A 21,021-nucleotide genomic window follows, 5' to 3' on the forward strand; every position below is an offset into this window, starting at 1 on the left:
TCCTTCATATGCCCTGTATACTTCACTTGTCTTCGATTATATAAACCCAAGAATAGAACAAGTTAATGTTGGGAAAAGATAAAGAATTTCAGTGAATTCTGAATATATTCAGAATATAGACAATGCACTGCTTTCTTCTAAAAGTTGGGTAGAATGGAGTATAATCACTGAGATGGAAAGAAAACAGCTCACACTGCAAGAGATTAGGAGTATCAGAGACTTTGGATTTCTGAAAACTGATCAGATCTATGCACTACTCCCCATATTGATCGATTTTGTTTCAAACGCCATCAACAAAGGAAAAAAAGCAGTGTAGTGTCTGGTGAGGGGCTATTCAGAATAGAGAGAACTTGTTTCTGTGCCGCCAAAGCTACTAGGATTTTATTTTTTCATGAATCAAGTCAGAGACTATAAATGATTCAGACAGTTGAGTCAAACCATGGAAGTACTGTTGAGTGACCTCTGTATGCAGGATTCCCATGTAAGAGAAGGAGAGGTTATCATTTAAATGCAGCAGCCTTAGCTCCATTGTTTGACTGATTATTATAAAAGGAGATGTTAGAGTGTCTAAGTAAGAAACCCTTTTGTGAATCTTCACTTTTTTCATGTCGATTTAAAACAATGCTCTTAATGGTGGAGTATTTGAAAAATGTAAACATAAATAAATGCTGAGATCAGAGCTTGTATGTGTTTCACTTGAACTTTAAATTCATTTCTCACTTTTGGAATTTTAGTTACTATGAGTTGAGATTGAATTGGAAGTATTTCCCTGAGTTCAGGTTGCCCAGTGTTTCGCATTTTAAAGTCTTGTTTTCATGTATGTATAATTTTGCCAAAGAATAAAATTTGGACTGAAATTTTCCATGTAACTTGCTTTAAAAAGGTTTTAAGAAAATTCCATCCAGATATTTCTTAAACTGAATCTACATTTAAAAACAAAATTTTATAATCATTTTTAACCTTTCATTGAGTTTTACTGTGTCCATGCTTTGCAGGAATGGCTAGGAATAGAACAAGTGGATAGCCATTATTCTGGTGCCTTTTTGTTTTATAAGTTTTTGAATAATCTCAGCTGGCATGTGCTCTGTTGAGAATTTTAAGAGTTTGGCAGCTCTGTTCCCTGAAGTTTCTTGGTTTGCTAAGTGTTCCTTAGCATCAACTTTTAGAGACTACTTAAGGATGTCTCTGAAGTTGCTCTTTGGGTTGACACTACCCATCCAGACACTGACCTGAGAGAAGGGAGCCCTTCTGTTTTTCTCTGCCTGTGTCCTTACAGCAAAATGAAAGTGTGGAAGATGTGAGAGGAGCAAATTCACAGGACTGCAGTTTCCTGGCTTTCATAAGAGATACAATTTTGGTCCCTAGAAAGGCATTTTCCCCAAATTTCAGCAATCGTATATTGCTTTATACAGGACCTAATTAATATGATATTAGGGCAACCAGTAATTGGCCTTCGATATAGTATTTCCAGTTTCCATTGCCCTTTTTTTTTTTTTATGACAGTCTTATTTTTAATCAGGCTTGAGTTTGTTCTGGCTTTCTTTCAAAGGGATTTCATTTCATGAAATTAAATGATAAGTATCTAATATGGATATTTCTAACATTTCTAGGACCCAGAAGAGTACTGTAAGCAGAGAACTGACAATTAACTCTGCAGCAACCAAATAAAGGAACATTTTGTTTGATCTACTAGTTAAATGAACAGTGGCTTACCAGGTTAGATAAGGAAGAAGTCAGTAGGGTAGAAAAACATTCACATTTACAAGATACATGCGGATCTGCAAGCAGATGATATTCTTTGCTTTTCTTGCAAGAGAATGTGTGCCCATATATATGTATGACTCAATAGTTAGTATACTGAGTTCCATTTTTTTATAGAAACGAAATGGTTACTGCAAATACCCTTTAGACACCTAAGCAGAGGGTAAATGTCACATTTAGGAGCTTTCTTCATATCACCTATGTTAAAATTCTGTATTGCAAGAGATGTCTTCATGCTATCTCTTTGTGTGACCTGGAAAAGAGAAATGACTTTCATTACCAAACCTAATATTCATGCCCATGGGGCTATAAGTAGGAATCATTAGGACAGGTAATAGGTTTGTAGATATCATGGGACAGTTTGGCTGATTTATGAGTACTTGGAATGTGTGAATAAACCAAGCAACAATTTCTGTTTTGTTTATGGATTTATCATGGCAGCCGTAAGGCTGGTATTATGCAAATATCCACGATAAAAATGGTTTCCTACTGCTCTACAAGATGTCTAGGACACAGAGACTCCTTTTTAGATATTTTATAGCAGTAATTATCTGTGTCTCTTTCGTTGTAGCCAGGATTCCCAAAGAAGATTGTTTTATACATATAAAATGAAATATGATCTTAATTCACCTCATGATAATGTGTTTTTTCCTTGATTCTTTGGGAAAAAAATGTATTCTTCCAGCAATTCGCATAAGCCTCTGTTGTTTTGGCAAGAAACACCTTTTTGGATAGGCCACCTTTGTCAAATTGAAATTGCTCTTCATTAAAATAATACAGCAGTCATTATTCTTGGTAACCATAACATTTTTCTAAAAAGGCAAACTGCACCCTATGTGTATCATCATTATTTTGAGTTATATTTTACTAATTGTCCTTCTTGCACCAGTTATTTATTCTGAACTGTTATTTTTGGCACTGTGTCATTATGGAAAAGAATATGGCCTGAATATTTTATTTTATTTACTTTTTTTAAAATTAGTCCAATTGTCACTAGGGAGACTACTTGTGGAATGAAGAAATCAGATTTATCCAAAAATGATGATCTACTATTTCTAAGTAGCCTGAGTAATGATATTTGTTCCTGTTTAAAGATACAGTTAAATCTCAAGTGAATGTTACTGTAATATAATTTAACTTATTTGTTCTTTTTCATCTTTTTCTCATTTACCTTGTTTCATAAACATTTTGAGAAACCTGAAAGAAGAGGGCTGTACCTTAGAGTATAAATAGTCAGTTCATTATTTTTTGGCTGCTGGACAAGTACTTTGTAATTGTTCTCACTTCTGCTTCTTCTGGTTTCATTTTGAGTATTGTCTGGTATGTGTAATCCCAAAATTTCAGATGAGACATGATTTTTTTTTTCTGGATGGAAATTGCTTGTTTTTGGAATTCAATCCATTATCAAGCAGAATAAGTACTGTTCTTGTTCATGTATTTTTTCATTTCAAGATGTTTAGTCTTTAATTCTTGTGAGATAAATCAAGTAGTAAATCAATTAGCAATAGTGACATCTTGCCTGGATCTGGGACCCACGTGGCTATCAAGCAACTGTTTACTCACTTATCGTCAAATTTTGACACGTTTTATAAATATTTAACCAATTCTTTGATTTTTCCAGATGCTTTAAAATTGGCTGCTAGACTGTCTTGTCTAAAAAAAAAAAAAAAGGGTCCTTCTTCTTTCTCCAAATGAAATGCTATTTTGACATAATTCCAATTTCTTTCTTCCTTTTTCTTTTGGTTGAAGTTTCTGAAAAATAAATATGTATGGGCAAACAATTGCAGACCTATTTTGTTTCAAATGAGGTGTCTATTGCACAAAGAAAATTTCAAACCGGTAATAACTCAATTCTTAGTATTAAGGAGGTCCTATAGTAGACTACAGAAAATCATTTGGATGTTGTTCTTATGCTGTTAAATGTCTTTGATATTAAATATGCCCAATCTGTCATTCGTTGAGAAGAAAACATAAAATCTTTCGACTGCTAAGTTAGCAGTCATATGAGAAAATTGTATGCAAGACAGGCTGATTTAGGTATGTACCTAATCATGTCCTAGAAACTGAAACTTTGGTAAAAGAAATTTTCTTCCACAAACAGTAGCATTATTTTTTGTGTTTAGATAAAGATAGTAGTTTGAACAGTTGCTAGCTCAGTTTTTGAGATATGCCATTATTTTTGTGCTTAAAAGCAAACCTTAATTTTGAGACTTAGTCTCATTTCCTGATTCAGCAATCAAGTCCAATTTAGGGGAGGCCAGAATCTTCAAGGGAAAGCCTCAGATCCTTTGTGTGAAGATAGATAGAGCCTGGTAATGCTACCATTCCTCTTTAAATAATCTATTGAGTGTGCCCTATCTTGAATATCTCACTTTAAAGATGAGAGAAGTGTTTTAGTGTCTTATTTTTCACCAGTAGCATGGACAGTTTGCTTTATGGGATAGCAGATTGTTTAGATTCCAGATTATAAAGAATGCAGCTCATGGGATTCCTGGAGGTCTTCCTGAAGGCCTGAAACATGTTTTTCTAAGGCTGTACACAGGCTCCCAGAGTAATTCCTGAGCTAGTATAAAATCATGTAGACTTTCTTCTTCAAGCATGTTACGTGACTGTCCAAGCATACCCTATCTTAGGAGCCCTGAATGCTCATTTCATTTGCTGACAATTTTTTTGCATTCATTTTTTACCAGTTCAGCTGAATAAACAACTGTGGCCATTCTAGTCCAACTATCTAATGTGAGAAATTCCACTTTAAGAAAAAAAACTGTATGTATGAGCACAGTAATGTTTTAATAAATGCTTAAGGCCAGAAAGCATTATCTTCATGGGAATACCCTTGTATCTTGAACAAAAGGAAAACAACATGGAGGAGAAATGAAATTGTGATGAACTGGCACAATTTTGAAGAAATTCTATGGTCAGTAAGAGACTGGCTTAAAAACATCTTCTTTCTTCAGATTATTTAAAATTATTTTGCTCCTCTTTTTGTTCCTTATTTTGGAGTAAAACATTTGTCTGTCAGCCCAAGGGAAGTGTTGGTCTAAGAAACACAGATCTGTTAAGGAGCTGAGGTTTCCCAGGTTTTCAGTGATTGTATATTACTTGGCATTGCAGACGAACAGTGCTGAGTTTCATTAGCATCATTGTTGTTTATATTCATCATTACACCTGAATGGACTTGTGCCATTTAATGCAGTAATGGTAAATAGCAATACTCTGACACCAGCCCTTGTGATGCCTGCCTGATGTTTTTCTTTTCATTATTTAGTGACTCGCTTTATCATTTTCTCTAGTAAACTGCATTTTTAAGTGGCATACACTTATTTACTACTATGAATGGTAGAAAAACTGAGAAATTTGAAGAAAAAACTGAAAGTGCCCCTGTGATACTCATTTAAATGATCACCTAAGAAGACAAATCTCCTTTAAATGAATCTAGATAAACAAGATTGCCTATGAACTCTTCCATTCCTACAAAATAGATGAGCATTAATTTCGTAGTGAGGATGTAAGCAACGTCTTTCACTGTTGCAGAGGAAAGATCATTAGAAATCTGTTAAAGGAATACCCCTCTGTATCATCGCACACTTGCTCTGTAATTATGGAGAGACTGTGCTGTTTGTTTGGTCTTCTTTGAAGAGTACTCATGGAGCCCCTCTGAATTCCAAGACCAGGGATAACAAACAAATGAAAAACAACAGAGCACCTAAAATAGCTTCAGTTGGAGCTGCAAGTCTAAAGGGATTGCTGGCATTAGCACAGAGTTATTAATATTTATTCAAGCTTTTCAGTGAGCCAACATTTTGCTATTTTTTTTTTTTACACTGGTCAAAGTAGATAACATACAGTTGGTGGTGGCCATACAAATTAGGTCTGGGTGAAAGGTACTCCTTCGTCTCCCCTTACTTTGCAAATACTGAAATATGGAATATTATGATATGTCTTTAAAGTCTGCTTAATGCAAATCTCATAGCTGTGTAAATAATTTTAAGTAGTAATTCTGTAAGATTACGACATGATGTTCTGAGGAGAACAAAGGAGAGAAGGGAATAGAAATGAGAGTTGTGTTGTTTTTAACAAATATTTTTTAGTTTACATAACCCTGTATCTCTGCATCCTAATAAAATGTATCTAATCTATGACTTATGTTTCTCCTTTTTCTAGTCCATTTCTGACGTGGAGAGACATACAGCACATTATTGTCAGGACTTCTCGTGCTGGACATCTGAACGCTAATGACTGGAAAACAAATGCAGCTGGTTATAAGGGTGAGAGCTTCCTTTCTTCTTTGCATCAGGGATGATGTCTTATTTTCACATTTATGAAGAAGGAACAGTCTCAAGTAATTTGTTTGACCCTGTGTTGTGCATAGTTTGGAGACTTTTCATGCTCATAATAAAGGGCCCTATCTTCCATAAAGACAAGCTCTGAGATCCTGTTAGTCCCTTACAGCCCTATTTGGTGCATTGTTAACAGAAGATTTAGTAAATCTGGTGCTTTTAAATCTTCCTCGTATAGCCAGTATTCTGTTAGAATAATGTGGAGTTGAAAGTATAGTAGTTATTGAATGCTGACTCATGGTCTCATTCAGGTTTGTTGACAGTTTTGATTTGAAGTCGCAGAACAATGTTTTATGTTTCTTGTACATATGGTTCATTCAACTTAATTTATATTTAAAATTTCTATCTGATTTAGGATAAAATAAAATGTGAAGGTACTAGTATGTTTAATGGAAAAGAAATTGTAGTCTTCAATTGTTGAATCATAGAATGATTTGGGCTAGAAGGCATCTTATAGCACCAATCGTCTTGTTCTAAACTTCCACTAAATGAGGTTGCCCAAGGCTCCATCCAACCTGACCTTGAACATGACACATCTACAACTTCTCTGGGCACTGTCTTAACAAACCCTCATAGTGAAGAATTTCTTCCTTAAATCAAATCTAGCTCTTGCAGCCTCATTTCACAGGAGAGCTGCTCCAGCCCTCTGATCATCATTATGCACCTTCTTTGGACCTGATTTTCCACATTCACATCCTTCTTATTCTGGGGATATCCAAAGGATTTCTAGATTGTCCTGGAGGTTTCAGAACTTCTGTAGAGTCTTGTAATTTTTTATTGAGTTATGTCTTCTTTGTCTGTATTTTTTTCTTTTATAAAGCAAGCAGAGAGAATCATTTGCACCACTAAATAAACTATGTAAGATAGATTAAAACTGGACCACGAGTGCATCCAGTGCTGTATGCAGCAAGAGCTGGTTTCTGATTTCCATTCACCAAATTCTTAATGCTTTCAGGTTTGGATTGCTTTAAGAAAAACAATTACAAAACAACATATATAACCACAGATGATAAGGAAAAGGCTGAGGTTCTCAATGCCTTCTTCACATCTGTCTTTAATAAACAGGACAGTTATCCAAATGGTACTTGCCCTGACCTGGAAGTCCGGGACGGGGTGCATAATGCACCCCCTGTGATTCAAGCAGAGACGGTCAGAGATCTTCTCCTCCATCTGAACTGCCACAAGTCCATGGGGCCAGATGGGATCCACCCAAGGGTGCTGAGGGAGCTAGCAGAGGTGATTGCCGAGCCACTTTCTGCCATCTATCAGCATTCCTGGTTATCTGGAGAGGTCCCACAAGATTGGAGGCTTGCCGATGTGACTCCCATCTTCAAGAAAGGCCGTAAGGAAGACCCGGGGAACTACAGGCCTGTCAGCCTGACCTCGGTATCAGGGAAAGTTATGGAACAGATGATATTGAGGGAGATCACACGACACGTGCATGGCAATAAAGGGATCAGACCCAGCCAGCACGGGTTCACCAGGGGCAGGTCGTGCTTGTCCAACCTCATCTCCTTCTATGACTGGGTGACCAGACAGGTAGATGAGGGAAAGGCTGTTGATGTAGTCTACCTGGACTTCAGCAAGGCCTTTGACACGGTCTCCCACAGTATTCTCCTAAGGAAACTGGCAGCCCGTGGTGTGGACAGGTTCACTCTTCTCTGGGTGGAGAACTGGCTGGAGGGCCGTGCCCAGAGGGTAGTGGTTAATGGAGTTAAGTCCAGCTGGCGTCCTGTAACGAGTGGTGTCCCCCAAGGGTCAGTTTTGGGGCCCATCTTGTTTAATATCTTTATTGATGACCTAGATGAGGGAATTGAGTGTACCCTCAGTAAGTTTGCAGATGACACAAAGCTGGGAGGATGTGTCAAACTGCCTGAGGGTAGGGAGGCCCTTCAGAGGGATTTGGATAGGCTGAATAGCTGGGCTGAGCAAAATGGGATGAGGTTCAATAAGATCAAGTGCCGGGTCCTGCACTTTGGCCACAATAACCCCATGCAATGCTATAGGCTTGGGGCAGAATGGCTTGAAGAATGTAGAGAGGAAAAGGACCTGGGGGTGTTGGTTGATGCTCGGCTCAACATGAGCCGGCAGTGTGCCCAGGTGGCTAAGAAGGCCAACAGCATCCTGGCCTGTATTAGAAATAGTGTAGCCAGCAGGAGCAGGGAGGTGATCATCCCCCTGTACTCAGCTCTGGTGCGGCCCCACCTCGAGTACTGTGTTCAGTTTTGGGCCCCTCACTACAAGAAGGACATTGAGGCCCTGGAGCGTGTTCAGAGAAGGGCAACAAAACTGGTGAGGGGCCTGGAGCACAAGTCTTATGAGGAGCGGCTGAGGGAGCTGGGATTGTTTAGTCTGGAGAAGAGGAGGCTCAGAGGAGACCTTATAGCACTCTACCACTTCCTGAAGGGGGGTTGTGGTGAGGAGGGGGTGGGCCTCTTCTCCCTGATAAGTAATGACAGGACGAGAGGGAATGGCCATAAGTTGCGCCAGGGAAGATTTAGATTAGACCTCAGGAAGCATTTCTTTTCTGAAAGAGTGGTCAAGCACTGGAATGGCCTGCCTAGGGAGGTGGTTGAGGCACCATCCCTAGCGCTGTTCAAGAAGCGTTTAGATGAGGTGCTTAAGGACTTAATTTAGTAGTTGGGTAGAGATAGTGATAGGAGGATGGTTGGACTAGATGATCTTATAGGTCCTTTCCAACCTTATGAACTTATGAACTTATGAACTTATGAACAGAATGGCTTATTTCTCTTTCTCTTCATATAAGAATTCTGCTCAGTAGTAAGTAGTTCTTTTAAGATGAGTTTAAGTCTGGAGATTTAAACTATTTTGTGCAAAGGTCTTCTGAGAGAACAAAGTAATGAACAAGAACTACAAGATTTTTACCCTGGTTTCACTGTAAAGCTGAAGCCTAGCATTAATCTATTCCAGATCAAGGTACTGCTAGTCACTGCTACCATAGAGCATCTTTAATATATCATTCAATCCCATGATATTTATTCTGCAATTGGAAAAAAAAAGAAAAACAATAACAAGAAAAAAATGAATTTAAAACAAACAAACAAAAAATCACCTTCCAGTTCTGGATCCAAACCACACTAAATACAAAGGATAGATTTAGAAACAAGCAGCTGATTCCAACCCCTTCACCATGCAAGGGTTCTAACATTCAAGAGAATGCTTTTGTCCCGTTTACAACGAGCACATGCCCACATGAAGGAAAACACATACAGTAAGAAATTGATACCTCTTGAATTGCAATAACATTACAATATTTGTTATTGTGAAACATATCCCGGGATTTTAAAAGTTTTGGCAGAAGTTTGTGACTGTATTATCATTTTGTTGGAACTGTCTGAAATTCAAACAATGCTTTTCAAGTAGCATAAAACTGAGTGTTTTTCCCCCAGCTCACTTCCAAAATTCTGTATTTTTATGTTTTTCCACTTGTTGCTCAGGAGAACCAAACACCGTGTAAGGCATTTAAGAGCAGCTGTCACTCATTAGCAAAGGATAAGTCACACTAACACACCAGCAGTAGCAGCATGGGCAGCAGGATTTGCACTCTTACACCATCGGCACCACACCTTTTTCTATGTGTTGCAGCAGATAAACACTGCGGAAAAGGGCTGAAAATTTTTTCTTCTCTGCTTTTGCAAAATCAGAAACATAGATAAGCTCAACTGGGTGACTGGATGCAGGAAGTGCAGCTTGACCTGGCAGAGTTCTGCAGTAGACTCTGTGGTGGAATTGAAAAAGAGGAAGACAAACTAAGTGCCTCAACCTCTGTAGAGCTCAGGAATCAACTTTAACCCAAATAAAAGCACTAGTTTTAACTAAATTATTTTGGCAACTTAGGCTGAGCAAATGGTTCCAATAAAAATCTAGCTCTCTTTAAACCTCTGTTAGTTTTGGAAGAAAGAGAAGCAAAAGATTTAGATTAAATCTCAACATCCAAACCTGAACTCAAAAGGGGGTTTGCACACCGCTGCTGGCAAGGCTGAAACAATTTTTTACTATTGCACGTGGCAATATTTAGTATAATATTACACTATTATCCTTCACGGTTGCCAAGAGTAACAATTAAAGTATGGTTTTTCATAGATGAATTACTCTGATTAGACTGAGTTCCTTAAGGAATTGTATCATAATTTTGTTGATGGCAAGATCCGTATTTCTTCAAGAGTATGTTCTTAGGAAGGGAAGGGGTGAAAGACTTTTTCTGAATTAACTACAGCAATGGCAGTCATAAGAAACAATCTTCCTTTATTCTGTGCATGCTGGGGAAGAAAGAAAAAAATTAGGATAAAGAGAGAGACAGGGTTGCTCCTTTAGAAATAAGAGCTGAAAGAGTGAAGAAAAAAAAAAACACTAAAAAACTTGGAAGAACTTCTCAGTTAAAAAAGGGTCAGCAGTAGCTCGTAGTTGAAAGTGGGTCAGCATGCCTTTTCAGTGGGTTGTTTTGCTGGGCTGCATGGCAACACTGTCCCTTGCTTTAGTCCCTTGCATTTTCTCCACTGCAGAACACACAGAAGGAGTTCACAGATGTCATTATTAGTTGAAAGATTTCCTTTCTTTTTTTCTTTTTTTTTTTTTAATCTTACATTCATAAAAAGAAAGATTAATTCGTGAAAAGCACTCAAGCCAGTCAGTGATTGGCTATAGCAATGCCCTTTATTTGTTTAATTTTCTGGCAAGTAAACAATATCCATTAAATGCATGTCAATATAATTAAGCCAGGAAAGGCTTAATCTTTTCTTGGTAATTTTTTATTATTGTTTTGCTGCTAGCCAACATGCATCTTATTACTTAGCAGGAACTGACTACCTCACTAGTCTCAATAAAAAAAAAACTTGAATACTAATTTTAGAGTATTTTCAGGTGTAGTCAGCTGATTATAGTATTTGTCACTAGATAGATACATGATTTTATATAACTAAAGCAAATTATTAACTGATTGTATGGAAAAATACTAGAGAACATCTCTTTTTATGAAAATGACAAAATATTTGGTCTGCTTTTTTCTATAGCACATTGGTATGCAGAGGCTTCTTGTTATGACTATTGTTCAGTCAACAAGAGAGCGTGAGAATGCATTCAGAAAAAGGGAATGCTGTGTTAATATCAACTTGTCTCTAGGTTGAAAAATACAGAATAAAACTCTCGAATTTTAAGAACAGTGATCAAATCATCTGTACAATTCTTTATATGTAAGTGAAGCTCCAAATGCAGTTAAATATTGTCTCTTGGGAAACATGTCGTTTGGAGAGAAGGAATGGTATTAACTCGTGGTGAGAATTTTAGAGAACATTCTTCATACTTACTGGCTGTTGAGTGTATATAATAACACTTCAGTGCAGTGAAACAAAACGCAACTGAATGAGAAAAGGACATAAAACTCCAGGCTCTTTTTTTTTTCTTCACTTCAGACCATTTCTCTACCCTGTAGAGCTATTTTTTCTGCAGAAACTGAGAGTTATGTCATGTGTCAGTAGCAGAGTCAAGTCTCATCCATTTAGTTTAGGAAAAGTATCTGCTGCTTCAAGAAAAAAAGTGGTCACTTAATGGTTTATGGCCTTTTATTGTTATCATGATATCATTATTGTTACTATTATTATTATAGTAACAATAAGTTAATAGTTTAATTTTAATTTTCACTAAAGCTGGTGATCGTTCTTGTTATGAGCATAGCATTACCAGTTTGGTAAATAAATGAGGAACTTACAAGACTATCCGTGTTCTTATGACTGTCCAGATATCGTTTTTTTTAGGGTCATGATTAACCAGAAATTTAGATTTAAGCATTAAAGTCTTCGCAACAGCATACACATTTCAGAGAAGACAAGCTGTTCATAAACATCCTACTGATGATTTTAAATAATTTTAAAATCATATTTTGAAATCGTTGTCAGAAGCTGACGTACGCCTTTTGAAAAATAGCAAATAATTTGTGAACTATTGTGTTGGCTAAATGAAGCTGCTAATCTATCAAAAACCTTCAGTTTTACAGCTTTTATCTGATATTTGGATGTGGCACCAGCAGCCAATGTCAGGTTTTAACCAGCCCTAGCACCCATACACAGCCTGCACAGAGATGTGGAACATAGTCTTTGAATTTGGCTGTTTTATGATCCTATTTTGGGGTAGTTTGTGAATCTGATACCAAACACATAGAACCGATTAATCTTAGTTTGCAGGTATGAAGAAGACTATATACTATGCAAGCTAGTTTAATGATTTTTTGATAGCTTTATCTTTTGAAAGATAATACTTATACTTTCAGGTAGATAGCTTAGAATACTGCTGGGAAGTTACTTGCTCAATTTGTTGTGCAAATGCAATATAATTTTTTATTAGCACTTCAACATGATTACAGTTTTTTATTTTAATGTTACTGCAACTTTTCAAGATGGCTCTTGTTTCCTTTCCACATACAACAGTTCAGCTGGCAGCTATGAATGTTTTTTAAGGATAATATTAAAATTAGATTAGGAATTTGAGTATTTCATATATTAAATCCAAACAAGCTATGTATCTGAACTATTCTGGTCTTGAGTGAAACCTAAAAGATCTCTTTGGGATTTGGTGAAGGTAGCTTGAATATATATTGCATTTTGCAGCCTTGATCAAGGTTGTTGGATATATGTTTTCAGGAAAAACTGAGATCCCTACTATGTTACTTTCAGTTGAAAGGCATGCAAGAACAGGAATGTATCTGTATAATTTCAGAGATGGAGAAGTACAAAGTAGGAGAGGGAATCTCTCAGAGAAGCCAGAGAGAAGTCATTTCTTCTCCCATCTTCACACTCTTCATTGTCAAAGCTTCTCATTACTCACCCACTCTGAAGCACTCTGATCCCTACGGCTCTGAAAAGCAAGGAAAGACGTTGTGAATTTAAAATAGAGTATAAGCAGAAACTTCAGGCCTGTGCTGGGTTACATAAGGAAAAAATAGACTGACATTTTGCATTACAGTTGGTTGCTTTCCTGGAATCTTATATCATGAGTCCAATTTACATCTGTTTGAAGATGTAAATTATATGTTTCTAAAACTGGAGTAACAGCAGGGAAAAGGCAAATTTGTGCTTTAAATTTCTATTATATTAGCACTTTGAATTGTCACCAAGACATGATCAGCTCGGTAGACCGAGAATTTTAGAAAGTAATACCTCTGCTAAACAACTGGCAGACTCAAAGTCTTACTGTCTTAGATATGAAGCTATGTGCCGTTACGATAACACTGCGTCGCCTAGTACTCTCAACACTGCAAAGTGGACTGACAGCACTTCAATATGCAGGCCATGGAATTATAGCCTTTGACATTATTCTCTTTCAGCAAGCCCAACTCTGACCTTTATCAAAATTCTGCAAAGGGTTGGGTGAATGGGGAAAGGCAAGAATGAGGTAACAAAGTCTTCCCCCGTGAGCTCATAATATAAGAGTCTGAGTCTGCTGCCAAATACGTAACTGTCCTCGTGTCACTTCCGTGGCAATGGTGAACACCTTTTTCTTGGGGTAGTTTAATATTTTAAACTATTGCTTATTGCCTTGTTACACTGCACTGCAGTAATTATAAAACCCTCAATTGTTCATTGTTACAGTGTGTCTGCTGCTTTAGTGGGTCTAGGATGCAGGCCAATTAGGAAGCACACCAGCTATCCCATATTAAAAGCTTCTAGAGCATTTCAGCAGGATCTAGAACATCCAGTCCTAACAGAGTAAGTGCCACCTTAGAACAACTCAGATCAGTTAGGTGCCTGAATCTGTGTAACTGTTGTGCTATTTCCCTCTGGAAGAATCAACTCATCAAGGTGTTGCTTTTAACAGGAGATGCAGAAATTCATCTGCAAGATCAGCAAACAGTGCTACTCATCCATCCATTTGCACAAACTTGGCTTACTGTTTAACTTCGTTTTGATTCAGATTGATTGGAATCTGCTACACAGCTCTGGGGACAGTGTGAGGCCGTCCTAGTAGATTAGCATTTTCTCTGCTTTGGGGTCTGGTTGTACTTCTCATTTGTTATAAAAGACACCATCATTGCTATCAAATAATTTGCATTACACTTCATTAAAACTTTTTGCTTAACTCTGCTTCAGCTTTATACTGTCAAGCATTGGTTTGAGTGTAAATATCTCCCTGGAACACTGACAGTACTGCACAAGACAGAAAAAGAAGGATGTTCTGCACTGTGTGTCTGATGCACCTGACAGCCCCGAAATGCTGTCTTTGTGCCTGCTGCTAACAGTCTGTCAGCATTTCCTCTTGCAGTGCCTTTACCTCATCTGTCATCATCTGTTTTGAGAGGCAGCCTAGCACAGAGGCACTCACCAGAAGTTGTTCTTATTGTTTTAGGGGTGAAATGACATCTGGCTGATTTTATTAAGTTACTGGGGAATCCTAAATGTACCTCTGAGGGTAGACTTGCTCTAATAGAGGAAATGAATATATTTTCTTAAAAACTGTTCCATGGTGCAATCACAAACCAACTTGTTTTTTTTAAAGAAAACTTGTAAGCTGCCATGTTTTGCAAATGAATCTTCGTGCTTTTCAGAAAAACACAACATAAAAAATAGTACTGTTGAGTTATAAAAAAAATCAGCTTAAATTAATGTAGGTGCTGCTTACTCAACTTTATTTTGGCAAACATTTTTTCCCCTTCTAAATGTACATAATCCTTAGATTTATTCCATTCACATAAGCTGGCTCATTTTAGCCATGAGACACAAGCAGTATAAAAGAATGTCTTCAGTAGATGCTGTATGATTTGTGGCCACATGCTGCCTTGGAGAAGAAGCAGCTTGTCTGTCTTAGCAATCTCCATCCTGCAGTAGTCAGTTTTTCTTTCTATCACAACCCTGCTTCTTCAGTGGCAGAGCAGTAAACCAGTCTTCCTGGTCACTGTGCTGAGGTTTTCAGCAAAGCACTGCAGTACTTTCTCTGATACTGGGAAAAATGTCCCCATGTACGGGATACAGTGAATACCATGTGCTCTGAGGGCTGCAATAACAGGATTCCCACATGCCTAAACAAGCTCTGGGGAGTACTTGCCCAGGTCACCCTGCAGGTAGAGGAGATCTTGGCATGGCCATGCTAGGCACGCACAGGTAGCAGCTCAGTGCTGACCAGTGTGGGCTGTCTGCATGCACAGAGAGCAGTGACTTCTTCACTAGCACTCATGTGAGAGGTAAGTATTTGGGTGTTACTTATTGTCATTACTAACAGGGTCTGACCATGGTGCTGTTCTGCTCTTAGCCCTGTTTGTCAGCCAGTGGCCATGCTTAATAACCATACATGTTTTAAATTTCTGAAGCAGATGAATACTGCCAGAAAGTGAATGCCAATGTAATCTTGGGTTTAATTGCTTTTAGTGTTAATGTATTTTAGGGTTGTTTGTTAAGTGTCTGCAATGTTTCAGCTGATGATGTAGTGTCAGATTTGCATGTAGAAACTGTTAACAAAACAACACAGATACTGGGGTTTTAACTTCTACTAGCTGTCCCACTAGCGTTCCCAGGAAGGCTTTATTTTATTTTGTCAATGAGTTGGAGCCTTCAGTTGGACAGGAGAACTGTATAAGCTAGAGGGCTGTTTTTTGGTTTTGTTTTTAATTTTCATCAAATAATTTGCCAAGACAGTCCAGAATAAGTATATTGTTGGAGAAAATATTTGTACAGATATAAAACTCTGTAACTGACATAAACACAACTGGAAGCTTAATAAAAATATTCTCCTATCAGCTTTCTAGATACAGAGGCCCCTTGATTTCTCACTGTACATCTTTGTAGCAGCCACATTTAAGACAGATTTATTGGGCAGTCCTTTAAATCCTCCTCTGGTATGATGGCGAAATTAAGAACTCAATTTTCTTCTATCCCTGCTGAGTCTTTAAGCATACCTGGATTTAATGAACCATGTGGGAGGAAGGAGTGAGTTGACTTTTTTTGTCTTTGCGGTTTGGTTTCATATAAAAAATAAAATTCCAAATCTTGTGCTTAATGTAAAAAGCATGAGGGGGTTGGTTCACAGCAAAGAATAAGAAAGAATGTTGTTGTGTGTTGTGTTACTGGCTTGCAAAGCAGTTATACGTCTCAGAATCATATCCAGTTATCACAGACTACTGGTTGTAAGTCAACACAAACCAGGGAATTTTGAGTAAAGGTTATGGCTGAAACAAGGTGAATTCTCATACGTGGTCAATGCTGTCTTAGTTAAGACAAGATGAAACCAAATTTAAATAGTTTAAGCTGTGTGTTATTGTTGCATTTTTCCTTTTTGGCCTTTCTCTTCAGATTATCTTTTCTGTTTGCAATTTGAAGCATTCTAAAAAATTAAGCAAATGACAGAAACTTACTGAAACACAGAATTAGAGCTTTATATTTGCAATAAACCATCAAGCGTAGAAGACATGATAGTTTAGGCTGACTTGAAGTACTTATAGGATGTAAGTTCTGTGAAAGTCTTTTAACTTCTATTCTTACTAGGCAAGTATTAGAGTGTTTTAGACACTTATTTTACTGATCTCGTTTTATAAGCAGGATCCTAAGGTAGCATAAATGAACAAATCACAATAATTTGGGTAGGAAACGGATAAATCTTGTTTAGGGCGGCTGCGTATTACTCATTTGAAAATCTGAAATTTTTGAAGTTTCTCTCATAATGATTAAGTACTTTATGAAAAAATATTTATATTTCCAACGCTGCTTTCACACTATAGAAAATTAAAAGCCAAAAGTAGAGCAGTGAGAAAATACTCTGTTGTTTTTCATCAGAATAGCAAAATAGCAAGCAAGGTTTAGCATGTGAAATGAGGAGGCATCTTGATGACTTGCAGCAAAACTGCAGCCTAACAAATCCAGTGTAGCTACACTGAAGAAATGGAAATGCTGTGTTTTCAGTTTTTCTGGGCCCATGTTTCCTGGAGTTTGCATGATGCTGTGATATGATATTTCAGCTCCAGCCATCCCATTTTCTCTTAGTCAAGTGGGATATATATTCTGCCTTTAGATATGAGGGTAGCTTCCTATCTTTGTATATGAGAAACTTATTGAATGTTCAGTAGTAGATTCAGACAAAAACAAGGGGATTAAGAACAAACTGGGGATGCCTATCCAGCAGACCTGGATTTCATGCTGCACTAAGAGAGGAACTGCTCCAGGGATAAATAAGTGGACTTCATTCTCTACAGTGATAAGAAGAGTACAGAGATCAGCTAAAACTCAATATTTACTTTGTGTTTCAGAAGGCAAGTTTTTCTCTGAAACTTGCCCTACATCTGTTAAGTTCTGTGTATGTCTGTGATTTAGCAAAAAATAGAAATGGGTTGGTTTACATTGCTGCATGAGTTCAGAGAGGATTCAGTGACATTTCTGCCCATCTGCACCTTGAGTCCACCAGAAATTGACTGTTTCTTAACCACAGCTTACTTTGCACCATCTTTATGTTCCTCTATCATCTACGAAAGAAAAATGTTTCTTACTGAGCAGCCCTGTACCCCTTCTAACATGCTCAGTGATTCCAAGCAATAATCAAGCCCAGCAGAAAATCACAGCAGTGATAATGTAGAGTGCTTAAGTGCAAGGTCCTGGGGCATTTTCCACTTGCAGTCACCTTATCTCATTCTGCAGTCATCAGTACCTTTCAAATACAGAAGTGAACTCCGTACCATTTGCATGCAAATTCTGGCAGCTCCTGAATGCTTCCCAGAAGACATTATGACCCTTTATGAATGGACCATCAAGGTCACGCTCTCCTTCTGGAAGAAGCACCCTGATATGCAGTTCACAGCAGTACCAGCACACACAGATGAAGGGGTGCGATTTGAAGGCTGTAAGAGACAAAAGCTGCTTTTCTTTTTTCTCTCTGAGACACCAGGAATCAACTACTTTTGTTAAGTCTGTGATGGTTTCTAAATTGCTATTATTTAGTCTTTGAAAATGATGGGCCTCTTGCGGTACCTGCAGCTGCTAACCAACCCACTGCATCAACAGCTTTGAAGTGCAAACATTGCAGACAACCAAATATCAGCTGTCTGGAATCTTCCTCCATGGAAGGCTTTAGGGGCACCCCTGACTGTCAGGATGTTTTGATTTGAATGGGAAAGCTTTTTAGGGAAAAGGTTTATTTCTGTTTCAACTGTGAAAAAAAAAAAGGCAAGAGGTGCAAAACTTTGGTGCAAAACTCCCAGCTCTGCTCTCGTGCAACAGAGTTTAAGCACTGAATGACACTGAATGACATACCACCCTGTAATTTTGGGAAGAAAATTTTTATCCTAAATGCAAAATGAAGACAATTATCTTGAATGGAATTCAGGTAAAAGGTTCATTCTCTTGAAGCTAAAGATAGAAGCTAAAACATTCACTCTAGCTTTTTTTTTTTTTTTGTATTTTTAAATGTGTATATCAGGGCAAAGAGTGAGAAATTTCAGTTTAAGTTGCAGTTAGAAGCAGGCTGCCTGCCCTGGTGGCATCCTAGGTGCTCCTCTGCACATATTTCTGAATGAGCAGAGGCAAGTTGATAAGAAATTTTTCTGTCCTTTCAGACTGACAGGTGCGTGGAACACACTTGGTCTTCTAGTTTGACATCCTGAGCACTAACTCAGTGCAGGTTGCTTCCTTTCAGGAATTAAAAATGCATTTTCCACGTGTTAGCTCAGAAGATGCTTCCATTCATGAAAATTTAATCTCTCACTGTCTAAATGTGATACTGTAATACCGAATAACTGTCTGCAGATCATGAGTCAATATTTGTATTCCTCTTTGTGTTCTTCTGAGAAGACAATGATTATTAATTAAAACTTAGAATAACAGAACAATGAATGCAATGTATAAACAGATAAATGACTCTATAGATAAGCATGCTTTTATCAGCAGATGCTGTTTTGGCAAGGTGATTTCTAACTCAGACACCCTCTTCACTGGACAGTTTCACTATCTAAGCCTTCTTTCCTTGCCTCCACCCACAGTAAAAATCCCTTTCCATGTCCATTTGTTTGTGAAGTATATTAAAGAGAATTCAGAAGAATGAATGAAGGCTGAATTTAATTATTTGCATGTATTTTAGTACTTGTGTTTTATTTCAGAAATTGGTACTTGCCTCATTTGGCAGAACTATGTATAGTTTTCTCCAAATTAAGATTTCCTTGCTATTTGCACTTCAATGAGGGTTTGAGTGGAAAGGAGGTGGGAAAAAGAAAAAAAAAAAAAAAAAGAGCAGGTTATTGCACAGTTGTTACGCTTTGTGGGATTTTCCATTGAGGAGCCCTCTTGCTGGCAGTTCCAGACAGGATTAGATACTGCCATATTTGGAAGATGGGATGCTTAAACACTGATTATTTTTATGCTTTGAACTGTTACTTTTTTGACAAGGTTGGGGTTTTTTTGGACAGACTCCTCTGAATTCTGGTTTGGCAGTAAATGGAAGCTGATTTCACAAACCCTCTGCAAAGTGCAGTTGGAAAGACTTACACCATTCCTTGTCACATTACCGATTAAAATAGTGCTCATGTTTTTTCTAAGCGTTTTCTGGTAGCACTGCCTGTGGTAGTAAGTAAGATTGGTGTATTAATACGCTGCTATTTGTGATCTAAACTCCTCCTTCTCATAGCTTTTTTTCTTTCACAGCCTCCTCTAAGGACTTTCCTAAGACCACTGATTTGTCACAATAAATCAACATGGTTGGCAGCTCTTTCTAATTCATCAGCATACATTTGCAAGCTTCTGTTTTGATTGTACCAGCAACAACAACAATAAATAAGAAAACAAATAACAATACAACAACAACAAACACATGACTGATTCAGTAAATATAACTTCTCAGGCTTTATAAGCCACTGGAATGCTTTTAACAGTCATGTCAAATTAAATACACTTAAAATTAGCAAGAAGTTAAAGAATTGATGCAAGTCTGCAGGAAATATCTTGTTTGGTCTGGATGCCAGTCATTTGAAAGTTCAGTTCTCCGTATTCTAGAAAGCTGATGCTGTAAAGACTTCTTACTTCTTTTAGTAAGAAGGCGTTCAGGCATTAAAAGCATTGAGTTTCTTGCAGGAGAATCATTGTTGGCTGTCCCTAGCATGAATGTTGAGGTAGAGGCATCCAGGTATGAACTTTAACAGAACACTATCCTTCATGCATTGATGCTCAACACCATTGTGTGTTCGGGGTATGCAATAGGTGGTATCAGAGGTCAGCAGCAATGTTAACAGCTCTCTCCAACAGTAACTTCACTGTCTTCTATCTGCAGACATAAGAAGGAGGTAGAAGAAGGAATCTTTCTGACACAGACTTTACATGAGAACCAGATTACTTTCAAAGTACTGGACTTAGAATGTCATGCTTTTTACCCTTGTCATACAGTCAACATTAGGGAGAGGTTGGATCTAACTGATTATCTGGATAGCAGGGTTCATACTGTATACAGGAGTAGGATAGCATCTACATGCTGCTTAAAAATGAGGAATATTCTGAGGCAATTATATTACCTGGCATTCCGAAGTTCAGGTCTGTGGTCATTATAAGGCAAGTGTAATTCATGTTGGACATTTGTTGCCTCTGTAATGAATCAGTGAACAGATTCAAGGAATTAGACATAGTCATTATTGTTCCTGGCAAGAAAGTTTTTTGAGGTTTTTGTTAAAGCAAGGAAAAATGGAAAGTAAACAGTTCCTCTCAGGATCTGACTCTCTGGAACTGGTCTATGATGAAAATCAGGATTTTATGCTGTAATTGCAACTTCCCTCTTTGTGTCTTGCAGTGAGCCACCTCTATGGATTTGGACTGATGGATGCTGAAGCAATGGTGATAGAGGCAGAAAAGTGGACAACAGTCCCTCCACAGCATGTGTGTGTGGAGAACACGGATCGGCAAATCAAGTAATACCCGCTGCCAAAACTCTTGATGGCATAAACTTGTGGAAGGAA

The 21,021-nt window shown here is 37.8% G+C and overlaps 1 protein-coding gene across 3 annotated transcripts in view; it reads left to right on the top strand.

The window, feature by feature from the left end:
- PCSK5 (proprotein convertase subtilisin/kexin type 5) overlaps positions 1 to 21,021 on the top strand; it is a 265,589-nt gene that overhangs the window by 143,529 nt on the left and 101,039 nt on the right. For all 3 annotated transcript variants that reach the window (XM_065745519.1, XM_065745517.1, XM_065745518.1), the window contains exons 10-11: positions 5,926 to 6,029; positions 20,856 to 20,973. In XM_065745519.1, coding sequence (XP_065601591.1) covers positions 5,926 to 6,029; positions 20,856 to 20,973 — 222 coding nt within the window. The remainder of the gene's footprint in view (positions 1 to 5,925; positions 6,030 to 20,855; positions 20,974 to 21,021) is intronic.

The sequence above is a fragment of the Cyrtonyx montezumae genome, unplaced genomic scaffold (assembly GCF_038088225.1).
Source record: "Cyrtonyx montezumae isolate F1298 unplaced genomic scaffold, pur_monq_1.0 scaffold_36, whole genome shotgun sequence".
Taxonomy (NCBI): Eukaryota; Metazoa; Chordata; class Aves; order Galliformes; family Odontophoridae; genus Cyrtonyx; species Cyrtonyx montezumae.